Source organism: Macrotis lagotis, chromosome 5 (genome assembly GCF_037893015.1).
Source record: "Macrotis lagotis isolate mMagLag1 chromosome 5, bilby.v1.9.chrom.fasta, whole genome shotgun sequence".
NCBI lineage: Eukaryota > Metazoa > Chordata > Mammalia > Peramelemorphia > Peramelidae > Macrotis > Macrotis lagotis.
In genome coordinates, this window is record NC_133662.1 from 46,958,620 (window position 1) to 46,977,573 (window position 18,954).

Sequence of the window (18,954 nt, forward strand, 5' to 3'; positions counted from 1 at the left end):
TTTGAGGTCAGAAAATGTGTGTTAGTAATGAATACATTTTTAAAAAATTTCTTCACTAGAAGAGCAAATTCAATTCAAAAAACATTGTGCTAAGATGGTAAAAAGACAAAGATGAAAAATGATACACACCTAACCTTCAAGGAGTTTACTTTCTAACTGAGGGAATATAAAATTTACAAAATATGATGAAATGTATAATGTAAGTCAAAGAAGTTTAGACATAGTGCTATCAAAAAAATTCGAGGAAGGGGAAGTATCATTTTCAGGCTGAGTATGGAGCTGGGGGACCAAACTTCTGGAGAGAGGTAGCAGCCCAGCTAGATTTTGAAAGAAGAGTTGGCAATATGGAGATGGGAAATGATTAGAAATAAGACTTGAAGCATATCTTATGACTTTATCGTGAAAAACCTTAAACCCTAGACTATAAAGAATTTTTTTTATCATATAAACAATTGGGAATGACTGAAGGGATTTCATCAGTTGAATAACATGTCAGGCCTGTGTATTCATTTTAGCAACTATGTGGAATAAACTGGGCCTGCTCAGAATGGATAACAATGCTGGCCCTGAAGTCAGGAAGACTCTTCTTCCTAAGTTCAAATTTGACCTCAGATACTTACTAGCTGGGCAAATCACTCTTTACCTCAGTTCCTCATCTATAAAATCTAAAGAAGGAAATGGCAAATCATTCCAGTTTCTTTGCAAAGAAAATCCCAAATGAAGTCACCAGAGTCAGACATGAACCAACTGAACAACATCAACAATAAAATGGAATTAATTGAAGGAGAGACACGAGCAGACAGTTTGAAATGTTGGAGAGATTGAGTCAAGCAAGAAAAATAGATTTGTTAGTCATTTGACCAGAGGTGATCGTTGAACCTGAAAAGTAGTGTAGTCAGGAAAGAAGACAGATTTCAGGAGGTTTAGAAGTGGAATACAGAAAGTATATGTGTAACTCTTGATAGATGTTTAGTATTGAAAGACAGGGGGAGATATAAAATAGTTTAAGAAGGTAGCAGGGTAAAGGAGATTTTTTTTTCCTCTTTAGGCTAGGGTAAGACTTGAGCCTTGATATAGAAAGAAGAGAAGCCCAGTATGGAGAAAAGGAAAAATTGAAGAGGAGAGGGACTAATTGAGCTGGGAGATGCCAAGAACTTGGCCTTGGCAAGGAAAAAAGAATTCCTAAGATTTCAGAGAATGGTGCAACAAAAATGTTAAAAAACATTCAGATTTTAGTTTGGAATATGTTGGAATCTTGCTTATACAAAGGTGCTTTTCTGTAGCACAGAAATAGAAAAAAAATGAGAATCTGCATTCTGTCTTCCCCTTTAAAATTCTAACTTCAAATTTAAATAAAATTTGTGTGCCAACACAAGTCATAATTTTCCTTGCTTCTTATATTAATTCAGTACTAGGTGGAGAGAAGAGGTGGGGAGAAGGGGGAAAGTAGGAAGGGAGAGAATTTCCTTTGAATGTCTGACTTATATATCTACAGAACTTGACTGGCAGAGTTAGAAGATAAGATAATGAGCAGGAACAAAGAAGGGCATGAAATAAAATCTAGTTGAAATGATGTGCATAAAAGTTTTAAAGCCTATTCAAAATTGCAAAAGAACTTAAAATAAGCACAATTGAAAAAATGGGGGAAAAATTAGAAGCTCTGCTTTTCAGTTACTGAAAAGAGAGAGTTCAACTACATGAGAAAAAGATGATTTATATATATAATAGAATTCCTGAAAGAGGCATATGTTAATTTAAAAGATGGTGAATTGAAAGTTTTGTCAGATTTGATTTTCACTCTGTTATAAAAAGCTGTATTACTTTCGTAATGCTTCAGTTTCCCTATTTTTTCTTCAGTTCATCTGCCTAGTTATACATAAATCTAGAGCACACTGAGTTCATGCCTGCTGGGTGCAGACTGTATTTGCCCTAGTCAGCAAGGAAAGACCTTGGAGTTGGGTATAAACAGCCTAATTGTAATCATATGAAATACGCTTGAGTAAACCTCAGTTACTGTGACATGAAGGTATAGGAAAGAAATGAATAATTACAGAATGTTATATATGAAAATAAAAATGTGTTGTTTAATAGTATGAAAAATATGACTGAAATTTCTGTGAAAGTTAAGATTGAGATATTAAATATTATTATATTTTTTATAAAGATTTCATGAATTAACCTATTCCATCTTTTGGGAAAATTAGAAAGTTAACTGATCCAGGTGAATTTATGAGATTTTTGATTTTGAATAGATTTACTTTTTTTCTTGTCCCTTAAGATATTCTTTCCATGTGTTGCTTTACATTTTTCCACTTTTCCTTTAAACCTAAGTGTATACTTATAGAAATTATGTAGTCTTCAGAAAGAAAATGAGATCCATTAATTAGATTATCCAGTAAAGTAACTACAAAAATTAAAATATAATTTAAGGTACATGTAAACAGATGATTCATAAATTGCTTTGCTTATATAATCATTGGATGAGGCTTTGATCATTACTATTATCTGGTTCCTTTACAACAGGATCTACCAGATAGTATTCAAGTAGGTGGCAGGATATCACCTCAAACTGTTTGGGATTATGTGGAGAAAATAAAAGCTTCAGGAACTAAGGTAAGGTATATTTTAATGTTCTCAGCCAAGGAAATAAAATATGAAATTGTACCTAACACTTGTGCATCTCTGTGTGTGTCTCCAAGTTCCTTATGGGAAGGACATTCTATATGCAACAAAAAAAGTAAACTCTGCATTTTCAGAGTTGAAAGGTGAATACTAGCAATTCCACTCTTCTAGAGCCACACTATTCCATTTTGGTATGTGTTGAGAATTAAATTGGGGTGTTGGAACCAGGAGGTTTTCATCTTGAGGGACTTATAATTTTGATTATAATTTTAATAAATTATAAATTATAATTGTGAGCTGTTAGCTCACACAAGCTAGGAAAAACACTTTACCAAATGAAAAACAAGGTCTTAAACTTAGAATTTTGTTACTTAATTTAGAAAGAGAAATGGAATATTAAGGTTAAATAGTAGTGCCCATCACAGTGTTACAGTGAGGAGACCAAAAGAACCTAGCAAGCACCTCAGCCTGCAAACTCTTCATTTCCTTGCCATATGGAAAGATGGAAGTTGAAAGCATCACAAGTTTAGAATATAGATTTGAATGTAGAGTCTTAACAAAAAAGGGCAATGGAAGATTATAAATTAAAAGCTTCATGAAACGGTGATAAGCAATAAAGGGAAAAATAAGTTTACTGAAAATCTGGCAAGATATTCATTGAAAGCAAATTATTTGGAGGGCATTCATAGACAAAATCAGAAAAAATATGTCCTGATGCCCATTGTAAATTTCTTAATGACTTCATTAAGTAATAAAAACCATGAATTCTTAACATTCCTTTTTTGCATGAAGAAATATAAATGGAACTAAAGAAAATAAGACAAGAGAATAAAAAAGCATTTAGTTCAGTAGTTCCTTAAAATGGTTCCTTAAAGGCTCTTTGCCAACAAAAGTATTTTCCATGTATAATAGGAATAAGAAGATTGCATTGACATATAACAGGCAAATGTAGCAAATGTGTTCCCAAGTGACATGGATTGATTTTCAGCATAGAATCCAAATCAGAGGTTTCTTACAGGATCTGTGAGCTTGAGTAGATAAAAAATACATCTTTATTTTCATTAACCTCTTAATGAAATTTCACACCCTTAAATTTGAATTTTAAGAAAACATAAACTTCATTCTAAGGAGATCAGTGACCAGACTGCCAAAGAAATCCCTGCAGTACAAAAAAGATTAAGAACTCTTGGTAAAAATGGAAGAGGAATTCCTTCTAGATATAAAGGTCTTTCAGATGTTCCTGTTGCTAGTTGATATGGTAATCATATTGAATCCTATAGTATTTCAGAGCCTCTTAGATGAGATTCCTAATTACTCAAAGGAGTTTAGTCTAATTGTATACATAGATAAATTCAAATGAAGAACAACCACTATCCAGATTATTATATTCACTTGAATCATAGAGAATTGTTCATCCATAAATTTGAACACTGAATACTGAAAATGAGTAATATGCTGGACCCAGAACTGAAAAGAAGGAATTGTGCAAGGATGGATTGCTTCAAGGAACTTGTTCATGGATTTTCACTAACATCACACATCTTCAAGCAACAGACTTTTTTTTGAACATCAGTAGTCTTCCTAAAATGACTGTAATATATGAAATGCCATTGTTTCTGAAGATATAATTGTGGGTTTAAGGTATATGCAGACATCAAAATATTACCAGCAAACAATTATAAAGGATGTCATCAGAGAGATATATGTGAGTAGAAGAAGAATAGAGCTGATCATCATCAAGAGAGAGCTCACAGGTGCCATTGTTTTCTGTGCAGTCAGTAGCTTAAGAAGCCCCATGAGAATGGAAGGTTTATGGAAAGAACTGGATAAAATTACATGGGAAAAGAAGGTATTGATAGGGTATAATCTACGTAGTTTGTGAGAGTATCTACATTGATTAAAAACATAGATTCATTATACTGTTATAGGAGAAAAATATAAATTAATTAGCTTAAATGGACTTCTGATGACAGTAGAAAGATCTGAAAAGTAATGTAGTTTAAAACATGTAGACTATTTTGGAGGACTGAGTCCTAATGATGGTGCTATACTGGAAAAGATGGTTCTAAGTTCCAGTCTACTTCTGATTCTGTGACTCTGATATTTCAGACTCTGATGACTCTGAGACTCCAGTGATCTCTAAATTAAAATACCTTCCACCACTCTGGTGATGATTTTTGAGTTTTCAAGAATAGATTAAAAATATGCTTCACTGATGAGTTGAAGGAGTCTGGACCTGTGATTTAATTGTTGTTGTGGAACTGGTAAAGCAATCCTTCTAACTACCCAGAAGCTCATATATATCAGAGGTGGGACTCATTATAAATTTAGAGCTGGAAGGGATTACAAGAAGCTATTTAAATCAACCCCCACATTTTACAGATGAGGAAACAGACTCAGAGTGCTTAAGTAAATTGAGTAAGTAAAGTTTTTTCAGATTCTGAAGCCAGCTCTTCCTTTTATATGCCATATAAAAAGTTAGAAATTATGTTATGTTTATACACATACATATTTAAACAATCTCTACCTAAGATAGTTAAAATGCTTTAAAGCTTTTTCAGTATCTGAAGTGCAAAACTTTGAATTATCTGGAAAATTCACTTATGTGTAACAGCTGATTTTTTGATAATGCTTAATAAATTAGGCAGTACTAAAATTCTTAAGCATTACATTTCCACAGGAAAAATCTGTTCTGATTAAAATGTGTTTAAAGGATGAATCAGATTTAAAAATATTAAATGGAATTGTTTTAAGCATTTATTTAGGCTAAGCAGTTGTTATTTTTCTTACCAGGAAATTTGTGTGGTTCGTTTTACACCAGTGACTGAAGAAGATCAAATTTCTTATACTTTATTGTTTGCATACTTCAGTAGCAGAAAGCGCTATGGGGTAGCTGCAAATAACATGAAGCAAGTTAAAGATATGTACCTTATTCCTTTGGGTGCCTCTGATAAAATTCCACACCCTCTTGTGCCTTTTGATGGACCTGGTAGGTATACGAATTAATAATTATGATTAAAATTAAGGGATATCCTTTGGCTAAACTTGTTTCTTGTAGAACCTTTACCTTCTGTAAAACTTGTGTTACTAAAGCCAAATCAGCCTTTATAAATGATTGAATACAAAAACAAAAAGTAAATCTGTTAATTTTTTTATCTGAAATGAAATATTTATAAAATGTCTATACTAAATAGTATTTTCATTTTTTACAGGGCTTGAACTACATAGACCTAATCTGCTGTTGGGCTTGATTATCCGCCAGAAAATGAAGAGACAGTTTACTGCTAGTAGTAGCACTAGTCATGTAGATGACACTCCTGAAAGTATCCCAATGACCTTGCCCCCTGATAAAAAAATTAAAATGGAGATTTCTAATGAAGAAGAGCCAGAGGAAGAAAATGATTTTTTTAATTCTTTTACAACTGTGTTACATAAACAGAGAAACAAGCCTCAGCAGGCTTCTCAGGAAGAAATTCCAGCTGTAATGGAGCCTATAGTAGAGCTGCTCAAACAAGAGCCCCCCAAACCACTAAGATTTCTTCCAGGTGTGTTGATAGGCTGGGAAAATCAACCTTCCACTCTTGACTTAGCAAATAAACCACTGCCGGTGGATGACATTCTTCAAAGCCTTTTAGGTACCACTGGTCAGGTACAAGAACAGACCAAGGCAGCAGTGGAACCAAGTGCTATTGAAGAAATACCTTTAATAAGTGAACAAATGAACTCCGAAGAAAAAATAGATGTTTTGGACACAGCTATTAGTGAATCAGATGATATGAAGATAAAAGTGAATGACCCACCCAAATCTGCAGAAAATTCAGTAGTGGTAGAAGATACACCAGCATTGGGAACCTCTTTGCAATTACCAGGAACTCTGCCAGGTCTCACCCTCAAAGGAAAACCACCAGATGTTTCTACTGAAGCATTTTTAACAAATTTGTCTATTCAATCACAGAATGAAGAAACTGAAGAAGGTAAAGAGCGAGTATCTAAAAAACAAGATCAAGAAAATGCTTCACAGGAAAATAAGGCTTTAAATACTAGTTCTCCCACTGCATCTAATGGAGGAAAAGGAAATGGGGATAACGCTGGCACAAATCCTGAAAATATGACTGCTAATACATCAAGGTCACCACAATTCATTAACCTTAAGAGGGATCCCAGACAGGCAGCTGGACGAAATCAGCAGATAGCTTTGGACAGCAAAGAGGGGGATAATGGCCGAAATGAAGAAAAAAAACCCATACCTAGTCAGTCATATGATAAAGAACACACTGGAATGATTTTAACACAACCCACAGATCTAGAGGAGAAACAGACTTCTGTAGAAAAAGACTCACATTTTCAGCAGAGCAACGATTCAAAGTGTGAGGATCAGCAGATAGCAGCTTCAGCAGAAAATGCACACACTTCTCAGGCAGAGGAGACAAAACACTTACAGGATGAGTCTTCAATGCAAAATATTGAAACTGTACACACTTTTCGAAGGGGACCAGCAGCAACGACTTCATCTCATTTTGAAGCAGGAAACACATCTCAATCTGAATTTAATTCTAAAACCACCAACTTCACCTCCAAAAGCATGAGCCCAGGATCAGGTGGAAACTTTTCACCTATTAGGCTACAGCAACACAATTTTCAGCATCCTAAATCTAGTCCCCCTGGCTTTCCATTTCCAGGGCCCCCAGCTTTTCCCCCACAGAGCATGTTTGGATATCCACCACATTTGCCACCTCCATTGCTTCCTCCTCCAGGCTTTGGTTTTGCTCAGAATCCTATGATGCCTTGGCCACCTGTTGTTCATTTACCCGGTCAACCTCAACATTTCATGGGCCCTCATGCACAAGCATCAAGATTTTCAGGTCCACAAAACTTTTATCCTGTTAAAGATAGTCGGAGACCAGAGAGGCGTCATAGTGATCCCTGGGGCAGACAAGACCAACAACAACAGTTGGATAGATCATTTAGCAGGGGAAAAGGTGACCAGCAGAGATTTTATAGTGACTCACACCATCTAAAGAGAGAGAGACATGAAAAAGAATGGGAACAGGAATCTGAAAGACACAGGCGTAGAGACAGAATCCAAGAAAAAGAGAGAGACAGAAAAAGCAGGGAAGAGGGGCACAAAGAACAGGAGAGGTCACGGTTATCACACAGTGATCGAGGATCTGATGGAAAATCAAATAGAGATAATAGGAGTGTAGAGAAGAAACTAGATAAACCTAAAAATGAAGACCATGAAAAGGACAAAGAACGGGAGAAAAGTAGACATGGTGAAAAGGACAGGGACAGACACCACAAAGATAGGGACCACAATGACAGAGCTAAAAGCAAAAGGTAAAAATGCAGGCTATTTCAAAATCACATTTAAATAACTTGTATGGTTCAACTTAAAATTTTGTAAGAATGCCTGCTAGGATTGTGCCATCTTTTTAAAATTCAGTGTTGGTGTTTTGCAGAAATGTCTGTGTTTTGGTACAAAGCTCTTTGTACCAATGCTTGTCATCCTTTCCATCATACCAACTATTCCTAGGTGTAGGAGTTTAATATTTTTCAGAAGTTTTACATTGCTGTATATTCAAAGATTTCTTTTATTAATATGCAATAAAGGCTTAGAAATTTTAGTTTTCTTCCGTAATTGGTAAATTTGGTTATATATGGAATATACTGCCTCATATAAATGTCCTTCAAGATGATTACTTCTTTAGGGCAAAGTTCACTGTAAGTTTGTTTTAAAATTGCACTGTTTTTAAAGGAAGATTGTAGAGGTGTTTAAAAGTCCAAACTGAATTTTATTAATCAGATACTAATAACTTAGCTGAGCATTTTTTGACAAGCCTTTGGAAATCCAAGCAGTACATTTATTGCTTTAAACTGCACTTGTTTAATAAGACATTTTTAATGCCATAAACTACAGCTTTGTAGTAGACTATTATTTTCCCTTTTTGGCTCTTCAGAAACTTGAATACTTAAGCTTGTACATGATCTTGTGTTTTGCTATCCTTTTTACTGTAAAATGTAAATATTTTAAGGGATATTTTGATTCTTAATCTGATAAAATTTTCTCACCTACCTTGTGTGTTTGATTTCAAAACAGTAAAAGGATGCTTTTCTAAGTTTTAATTACACTTAAACATACTTGTAATAGATATCTAGAGCTGAATATATATCATATATTGATCCATAAGGAGAAAGAAAACCAGTAGTTTTTTTCCCTCTCATATCCAGCTGACATTTTAAAAAGCAGCATTTCCCTGAATGAATGTTGTATATTACCAGAGTGTACAGATATACTTCACTCTACACAATACTTGTATTTCTGAAAAGTTGTGTATAAATCAGATTTGTGTAAATTAAATAATTTTAAATCTCATCAGTTTTAAAGGAATCATTGTGACTCCTTTCACAGTGACTAATTGCCCCCAATTCATCTTTAGTGTAAATCTGAATTTTAATGGCTTAATGAGGTAAACTGACTCCCTCTAAAATACTGTGGGATTGCTATAAGTTAATTCGTCATACATAGGTAATTTGAATTTGAAGCCAAGAGAACTAAATTTTACTTTATTTTCATGAGAGTAATACAAATTAAAAGTAACCTCACACAGAGTATAGATAAATGGTGCATCCTCAATTTTTACAGTTGAAATAAGGTAAATGAAGATGAAAAAGCTAATCTGTCAGTTGTACTTTTTCATAGCACTGGTAAGATTGCAGGGTAAAAGCACAGGGTTTTTGAATTTCATCATTTCTTTTTGGCAGGTGATTGCCTATTCCACAAGAACCTCTACAACACTGTTTATTATTTCTTTAATCATCAGAAAATTACCCGAAATAAACCAGTTCGCATTCACTTGTTTAATCCTGATTTAACTTAAATTTACCTTTTTTCTTTGAAAAATATTAATTTTAAAAATAGAAGTTTAAGTAGTAGGCTTAATTAATCCTCTTTATCATTGAAAAACAGTCATTCACAATTAAGAGCAAGTATTATTATTATTATTATTATTATTATTATTATTATTATTATTATTATTATTATTATTTTCTTTTGGTGAGGCCATTGGGATTAAGTGATTTGCCCAGGGTCATGTCAAGTGTTTGAGACTGGATTTGAACTCAAATCCTCCTGACTCCAAGACTGGGTGCTCTATCCCCTGTGCCACTTAGGCCTCATTAGTACTATTAAAAAAAAAACCTCTTCAGCAAGTTTGCCATTTCAAATGAAGATTAAAATTCAGGAATAATTTCATTTATGAACCTGGCTCTTTCTGGCCAAGCAGTCAATGGACACAATGTTTGCAGGCAAGATTTCTTATTTCTTGACCTTTACAAAGTCCAGGTAGAGAAAAGCATTCTAGGGGATGGAGGAAAGCCAGGTTCCTAGCCATTTCTTGAGTTGGGATTGAGAAAAAAAAAGACATTACACTCTTTAGGGTATATGGGTACCTGGAAAATAAAAGAGAGCATCTTATGGGAAACGGGCTTTTGAATTGTGAAGAGTGAAAACTTGACAGGCCTCAAAACTTTTCACTTCCCCCTTCCCCAGATTTTTAATGCATTGGAAAAGATCATATCCAGGAACAATTTTGGAAAAAAAAATGGTTGACAAGGAAAGGTAATTTTTGATAACCCCTTATACTAACTTTTAAATGAAGGAACTTGGGTTTTTTTTTCTTATAAGCTCCACTCATTTTCTTTTCAACATTTTACATCTATAGAGTAGGAGGCATTTATAAGCAGTTTGCCCTTAATTTTAAATCACTTGTCTTATAAAACTAAAGGAAAAAGTTGGAAAGAAATCTCTATTGAGAGCTATTGTGTGCTTTGGAGCCCATCAGTGGATCCATTCTAGTTCTACCAATGTCTTCCAATTTTGGACTTTACTTTCTTCTTTGCCTCAATTGCTTTTTTTTTTTAGTTTTTTGCAAGGCAATGGGGTTAAGTGGCTTGCCCAAGGCCACAAGGCTAGGTAATTATTAAGTGTCTGAGGTCGGATTTGAACTCAGGTACTCCTGACTCCAAGGCCAGTGCTCTATCCACTACGCCACCTAGCTGCCCCGCCTCAATTGCTTTTAACACCAACCCCCTATGCCAGAGATTCTCTGAGACTACTCCCTCCCCAATGCCCTTTGTGATTGCGTTCCCCACAGCCAAAGCTATACAAATAAGTGAAGTTCTAGTATCACTCTGTTTAGCAAGTTGTGAGAATATTAATGGATAAATTGTTTGCATTTTATTTTATTTTTTAGATTTAATAATATTTCTATTTGTAGATTAAAATGACTATATCCTATCCAAAAAAAAGGCAGTACAAAGTACCAGTTACTAGTAAAAAAAGAAAAAATAATGATGTTTTGTATTTAAACAAAACTACCATAATTGAATCGTTTCACTTGATGTTTTGCCCTGAGCATGAGTACTTAAAGAGATAATCTCTTGGGCAATAGAGTGTTGCTGGAAAATATAAATTCACTAGGAGAATTTGCCCTTTAAAGGAATATCATGAGTTTTTTTTAAAAAATGAATATTAAGGCCCCCAGTTTTTATAATTTTCTTACTATATTTTTATGTTCAAGTATAAGTAAAATAATGGAATAACTCACATTTAAAAGCACTAGATTTGGAGATAGAAGAATAACTTGAATCTCAACTTCACTACTACTACTTAATAGATAACGATTGTAATCTTTCTTGGACAAGTCACAGCACATATTGTATTATGCAGCTGTTGTCCTCTACTAGGAAAAAGGAAGTATGTTTGGGGTTTTTTTTTTGTGTTTTATTCTTAACTACAAAATGAAAGGATTGTATTAGATGATTTTAGGGTTTTTTCTAGATATGTATTTGAAAAGCACTTTACAAATTAAGATTTGAAAAGCACTTTACAAATACCTCATTTTATCCTCACAATAATTCTGTAAGGGAGGTGCTTAATTTTATGACTTTCCAGAATCATATCACCAATGTCTGAGCTGAATTTGAACTCGGTCTTTATGACTCTAGGTCCTGTGCTCTCATCCACTTTTCTCCCAGTCCTGTGAAGTTGGTAATGAAATGCATTCTTATTCCCCAGATTTTTATTTGAGGAAGGAAGCTCAGAAAAATTGAAGTTCTTTACAATGATACAACTGGGAATATGACCTCACTCTTTTCAATTCAAGTCTGTCTTCTGCAAGAGTCTGTTTTCTTCCTGTTTGTCCAGATCATTTTTTACTTAATAATAACATGTGTGCAACTTTTTCTTACTGGCACTTGATGAATGTTACATAAGACCGAAGAAACAGACTTGGGAGATGACAACAATGCACTATTAAAATAATAGCTGAGTAAAGCATACTGAATTTTTTCCCATAGGGATAGTCACCATTTTCCTTCAGTCATGAGTTTTCCCCAGGCTCTCTTTTAGCCATTGTTTCATGCTGTTGAGAGTTCAGGATGGCTTCATAGACATGAAACATTTATTAAGGGTCTATTCTGTATCTAGCACTGACAGGGCAAAACAAAATTCTGTATACAAGATAAAGACTTAGGAACTTTAGCTCTAAAACAATTTAGATAAGGAAAGAATTGTTCAAGTGAATTGATTTGTTCAAGGTTTGGTAAATAGCAATTATCAGTGGTGAAATTTGAACCTAAGACTCTACAAAGTTGGTATACTCTCTGCTGCACCCCAGGTACCTCAAGAGACAAATGAATATAAAACTCTAGATTTGGAGCTGAAAGGGAACTTGGAGACCAACTGACCCTCTGGTTTTAAAGGCCTGTGAAATGAGTGACAAAAAGATGAAGTAACGGATGATAGAGGTCAAATTTGAACTCTGGTCATTCTGACTGTGACATTATCGGTCTCATCAGAATAGGGATCAGAGATTTTGCAGACCAAGGCATTAATGTGATTTCTGGGCCATTGAAGTTTAAAAATGTCATTTTTACTGCCCTTTCTCTTGGCAATTTGTTCCATATTTGGGACCTTTGATTGTCCAAAGGTCTAAAATATCATTGAAAATTTGACCCAATATTCTCTGTCCATCTTCCCAACAAAACAAAAATTACCCACATTAATGTCTGTGGAAAGAGAATTGGAGTGAGAGACCTGGGTTTGAATGCCTTCCTTGACCTCTTAACTACTGTGGTCTTGGGCATTCTGGGTTTTTGTTTTTTCATTTTTAATATGAGGAAGGTTGGATTAGGAGGTCTATTAAGAACCCTTCTAGTTTTAAATCCTCTTGGTGTTTGATTAAAGAAATTTGCTTGAAGATATAGTGATTCCCTTTAAGATAATTATAATTTAAAAGAACTTCAAAAAGAGTTTTCAAAGTAGTGCAGTGGGATGCAAAGGGAGTAGATATTTTCTTTTCACTCTACCATTTTAAGTCTTCCTCAAGAAGATAACAGTGATAAGCAACTTGGTACATCATTTCTGAAAGGTTTGTGAAATCTGGTGATTGATCATCATCACTACAGGAATGACCAGAGGAAAATAAGAAACAGGATTAAAAATATGTATAGTCAAATTTATATTTCTAATTTAGGATGTCATAGTCTTAGTATCTTTATTCCCTTTAGTTCAGCCTTTATTATAGTGAATGTTCTTGACCTGTTTTGTGTACAAAAGACCTCTCAGAATAATATTTTTTGGTTCACAATTCAAGAAAATGTTACTTTAGTAATTTTTTCTGAAGTTCATGAACCCCTTCAGAAAAACCATAAATTTCCAGTTAATAATTCCTGTAATTGTAAGTCATTTACCAATATACTTTTCCCTGTAATAAACACATAAAATTAGCGAATTTGGCAGCCTCATACCTAGAGATTCTAGAGCTGGAAGGTACCTCAGACTATTACCCTCATTATACAGGTAAGTATACTGAATCAAGTGGACTTAAGGCACTTTATCAAGAGTATACAGGCAATAAACCTAAGAAGCAGAATTTGAACTTTGTTCCTTTGACAAAAGGGTAACACTTTTCCTACTGTTCATAGTCATAGTTCCCCATCAATTAAGAGAAGTTGAATTTCACAATCTATTATTCCTAGTTGCCTACATTTCATTTTGTACTCCTAATGACTAAAGATAAAGGTAGCCTTAATTCATTTTTTCATATAGCTAAAACTAGACAAAAATATGCTCATGGATACAGGCTATTCTTACCTTGGCATAGATTCATAAAAGAGGCAGCTGTAATACTTTGTATCCCACATTTCAGAAGCTGTATGGGTCAAAAATGCAGTCCTCAAAAAAGGTATTTTAAAATATTCAAAATAACATCCCTGAATGTTACAGTTTCATTTCTGGGAGATCTTTCAAAATAATAAAGCTGCATGAATCTTTACAAAATTAGACCTTTCTAAACAGATTTGGAGATTATAGGCCAAGGAAGCAACCATTAAAGTTGAATTTGGAATAGTATAGTGATAATTGTATTAAAGTGGGTTAAGTAATTTTCATGTAAGTTTATCAGAGAACTCCAAATGGAATTTACAGAGTTTGAACAGGCATTTGTGTGCCCTGAGCAAGATTTTTAATATTGTATATCACTGGCAACTGGGAATCTGATCTTTTACTGCAATAATAGCTTACAAATATTTATTTTAAAATTTACAAATTGCTTTATATATTATGAAACTTGGTTTATATAGATTGTGGAACCTACCATTTTTACAGATAATCAGAACTGGAGAACTGCCATAACTTACCCATAGTAACGTTGCTAATGTCAGAGTGGGGAATTCATATTCCTCTCTTCTGATATCAAATCCAATGCTTTATCCACAATATACTAGCAGACTCCCTGTAACGGACATGCTATATAAATATTCAAATAGAGCTGTCTTCAGTGATTCAAGATTTCAAACCATCTATGATTGCCCAGATATGCATGTTATACATGCATTTCCAGTTAAAACGAACAAAATCCAGACCCACTAGGGAGAACAAAATGTTTCTACAGATTTGGTTTCTAAGATACCTTCCCAGGTTAAATTCTAGGTTAACTAACAAATGGGCTTCATATCCCTTCCCCTGTATCTACTTATCTTCATATTTGTTTATTGAGTAGTAAATTGCTTGTGTATATTGCCTATCCCTAGTCTAGCCTCTGATCCCTAGTCTAGCCTCTGATTGCCTTTATAGATTTTAGTCATTACTGGTTTAAAAGTTAGTCCTGCTATATTTTTAAAAAGTTAATATGAAAAAAAAGTTAATATGTAAATGTCTTGCCCATTATGGTTCTCCAGATGCGATTCTTAGCGTTGACTATTTTGCAGCAGTCACCATGGAGCAATGTCTCCTGAAAATTGTGCATGCATTTTATCTAAGGTTCAATTCTACTACTTTCTGAATGGGGCAAAGAGGAATTACCCTTTTTATTGGGAAAAGCAGAAAAAAATGACTAAAACTTGGAAAATAGGCAATGTTTTCTAAATTGTTATAGAAGATAATATCTAGTTTTTAGGTCAACACATGAAACTGTCTCCTGCTCTTGATAGCAAATTAAATTAAGTCTGAGTTGCCAAAACTCCCATTTTGGTACAAGTTAAAACTGAACTAAATATTATACTACAGTTACTAATTGAGTGATATCTAATAAATGAAGTCTGGCCCAGATCTAGTAAATACTTTTATGAGCAATAGGTAAGAAAAGAAAAAGAAGTCTGGAAAAAAAAAGTTATACCAAATGAATTGGAAAACAATTCTTCCAGTAAGTAAATACTTGCACATAAATATAATAGTACAGATAAGAAAAATATGCATATAACTTTACCTGGCGGGCCTATAATTAAAACAGTGCTAATCATCAAAATGTTTTCACCTTTTTCAGACATTGGGGGCTTCAGTTTATGTTGATAACTTTCTTGATGGCAAATGATTAACATGCTGACTCTGAAAATACTAAGCAAGATGGTTGAGAAATGATGTTAATATGTAACACTGATTAAAAACTCAGAATTCATTTTAGCTCAATTCAACATATATTTATTAAGTGCCTCAGCTAAGTACTGTATGAGTTAGAGAAGTTAGATTTTCTAAAATGAAGCACAATTTCATGGTACAGCAGTTGGATATTTTAGCAAAATTGGCATTCTACCTTTGAAAATCAAGATCTGACTTTTAAAACATTCATTTTGAGCAACTATTATGATTTTTGAAGAACTAATGTTAAAAGGTAATGACTTATAGAAGTATAAGAAATGAGACATTTAACAGGCTTGATTAACATTAAATGCACTTATAATACTATAAATACTAAGACAACCCTAAGTAAAACATTTAAAACTATGTTAAAATTTGAATTAATACCAATTTTAAATAGTATTCAATGTTTTTCCAATAAAGTATTGCTGAATAAAGAAAATATTTCAGTGAAGAACAGAGCTATTATAATTTAATTTAAAGTCAACATAACATGCTAATTTTAGGTTTATTTTGCCTATCCAAATTACCTCAGCAATTAGCCTTACTCATCTCCATTAAAAATGTTGTATCCTTCTGATTTAATTAGTTTGATTTTTTCTGGATCTTGAAAAAATACTACGTCTTTAATTTTGCCAATAAAATCTTGGTTAAAAAGTCCTTGAGTAACCATCTTTACTCCCCGACCAAACTCAAAACCACCTAAGTAGCTGACACCACCATAATTTAAAGCAATGTAATTTTTTCTTGAATCAATATCTTCAAAAATAATGACATCACCATCAAGGTAGACTTTGATAAAAGTCTGGTTTTGCACTACCCTTACATGATGCCACTGTTTACAACATAAACGAGCACTCCTATTTAATAAAGGCACGGAGATTCCTTCTCCCAGATTAACTACCACTTTTAGAGTTTGGTTGTTGAAACCAATGGCTAAGAAGTCATTTTCTTCATGGTCTGCTTTTCCCATCCATAAAATTAAGCCTTCTGTTGCATTTGTGCTGAAATTTAAAGATACAGTGGTGTACTGAAGGTTTCTTTTTTTATAATTTGAATCAATGTACTTAATGTAAGAGTTACCAACAAATTTTGCTGTAAGAAATGAGGTTTCATACTCACAGTGTCTGCCTGCCCAACCTAATGCACACATACAAATATAAGAAGCAGGCTGAATAGGTATACAATGAGACTGATGGAGACACAAATTATTCCTACAGTATGTTGACTCTTCACATCTCTCTCCTATCCAGTGTGGTAAACATTTGCAAGAGAAGTTTGAGCCTTGTGCTGTACATTTTCCTCTATTCATACATACCTTATACCCACAGGGAGTTCCATCACAGTCCCCTACATTAGAACCACTTTTAGCACCTGTTTCAGTTAATTTTAATTCCTTAGTATTTATAAGAATTTCTCGAACACAACCATCAAATCCAACAGGTTCATTCTCTATGGCCATAGGGTTGACCAAATTTAAGGATGATACTCCTCCAATATAAAAGTCTGTATTTGTGTCCAGGGCTCTCATGCCATCAGTGGCTTTTTTAGTGATGTTGATCCCATCCAGTTCCAGGTAACCTTCATTACCAACTCTGCCTGCCTTAATCACATGCCAAGAACTACCAGTGTGGACTTTTTGTAAGGACTGTAAAATGATTGTTTGGTCTCCAAGGTTGTAGCGAAGCTGAACAGAACCATTAACTAATGATAGACATAAAAAATCACCTGCAAAAGAAAAAGAATTTTTATTATAATATTTTAATGGATTTACAATGGGTAAAAATAATTTGCTCTATTTTCCTCTGCTCTGTGCTTTAATTTAGAAGGGAAAGTAGAAGAGGCAAGAACAGTAAAGAAAAAAATGGATCAGCCAACTCATCTGCTACAATGTGTGTGATCTTGAGCAAGTTAGCTAGGATCTTAAGGTCATAGATTGAGGCTTCAGAGACTCATAATTTACCTAGGATTAAATTGAAATCCCATAATGGTTAAGGAACTAAGTTTTGTGACTCAAGGTCAAAAAAGTAATAAGTAAAAGACTCAGGATTTGGGTCCTTTGATTCCAAATCTAGGGCCTTTAAAAAGATTTTTTTCAAGCACCACTATGCTGCTTCCCTTAAACTGTCTTGATTTGTAGTTTCTTTTTTCTTTAAAATGAGAGGGAGGTTTGGACTAGGTTTCTGATGTTTATAGATATGAGAACTCATTGGATCTCATTACATGATGGAGCAGGGAGCAATTTTTTTCTTTTTTTGAATCAACTGTTGAGCCTGCAATGGTGTGTAATTAAAAATTCTTCCCATTAAAAATACTTATACAGAACCTTTATTCCTAGGCAATAAGCGACAATATTTTCCTTGACTAAGCAAGAATTTAGATGGAGAAATAAAAATGATAGTTGTTCAAAACTCATTATCCAGCTGACCCACGGTGAATATCATCCTCTGACAGCTCACTCATCAGGTCCCCCAATCCTAACTTCTGTCCCAATTAAAGTGGTAATTATGAGAAGCCCTTCCAAACAACCTCTCATACACCTTTCTACAGCTGTTTTCTACTGTCTGCTTCCGGAAAGGAGGGAAGCTATACTGTACTCCAATACTCTTATTTTAGTTCTTTTCAATATCACTGGGTCAGGCCCCCACCTCCTTATTGCACTGACATGACTGATAATATTGATCCAATGAGTAGGGAATTACCAACTGCATTCTTTCTAGTAACATGAGGGACCATTGAACCTTCCATGAAGCACTACATCCTTTAGCCAACAGACCTTACTCTACTCCACTACTTTGCTCTCCAGCCCCACCTTCTCTTACCCCCCCCCCCCAGTTGCTATTTATCCTGCCAGTATATACTGAGAATCCTTGGGTGTTGGTGTCTACTTGACATATTGTTCTAATCAGAATTTTGACTTTAAGAGTAGGGGACTGTCTTCCATATGTATTATTATTAATTACTTAGATGATATTTCATTCATTTAGTGAAGGGAACGAATAAAGTGATACAGTGGAAACAGTTCTGGTTTTGTAGTCAGGACCAAGGAGAATAGTTCTAGCTCTGATGCTGGTTTGATCTTTGCTGAATTACTTCATTCTGAGCCTTAGTTTCCCATCTTTAAGATGGAAGAGTTGGTTTAGATGACCTCTCATGGCCCATCTAGTTCTAAATCTATAATCCAAGAAAGAGATTAGAAAGAGCAGGTAGAATGAAGTAAGCAGCTACTTATAAGTGAAAGACAAAAATGTCTGTGGGCTACACCCCGCCCCGCCAATTTATCTATGTGTTGGCAGTGAAGAACCTTGAATTAAGCTAGCTATAGTTAGATTGAAAATTCCTTTTTTTCCTTTGGGTGCCTGGAAATAGGAAAGGATATTGTTTTCATTTCATCAGCTTCATTTCTATTAAGTCAT

The 18,954-nt window shown here is 34.2% G+C and overlaps 2 protein-coding genes across 4 annotated transcripts in view; one reads left to right on the forward strand and one right to left on the reverse strand.

Moving 5' to 3' along the window:
• The window catches only part of PHF3 (PHD finger protein 3), a 112,613-nt gene extending 102,083 nt beyond the window's left edge, over positions 1-10,530 (forward strand). For all 3 annotated transcript variants that reach the window (XM_074237291.1, XM_074237292.1, XM_074237290.1), the window contains 3 exons: positions 2,524-2,613; positions 5,416-5,611; positions 5,835-10,530. In XM_074237291.1, the coding sequence (XP_074093392.1) occupies positions 2,524-2,613; positions 5,416-5,611; positions 5,835-7,963 (2,415 nt within the window). In that variant the 3' untranslated portion in view covers positions 7,964-10,530. The remainder of the gene's footprint in view (positions 1-2,523; positions 2,614-5,415; positions 5,612-5,834) is intronic.
• A 5,552-nt stretch (positions 10,531-16,082) lies between these two features.
• The window catches only part of EYS (eyes shut homolog), a 430,665-nt gene continuing 427,793 nt past the window's right edge, over positions 16,083-18,954 (reverse strand). The window contains exon 13 of the mRNA XM_074190004.1: positions 16,083-17,266. Within this exon, the coding sequence (XP_074046105.1) occupies positions 16,083-17,266 (1,184 nt within the window). The remainder of the gene's footprint in view (positions 17,267-18,954) is intronic.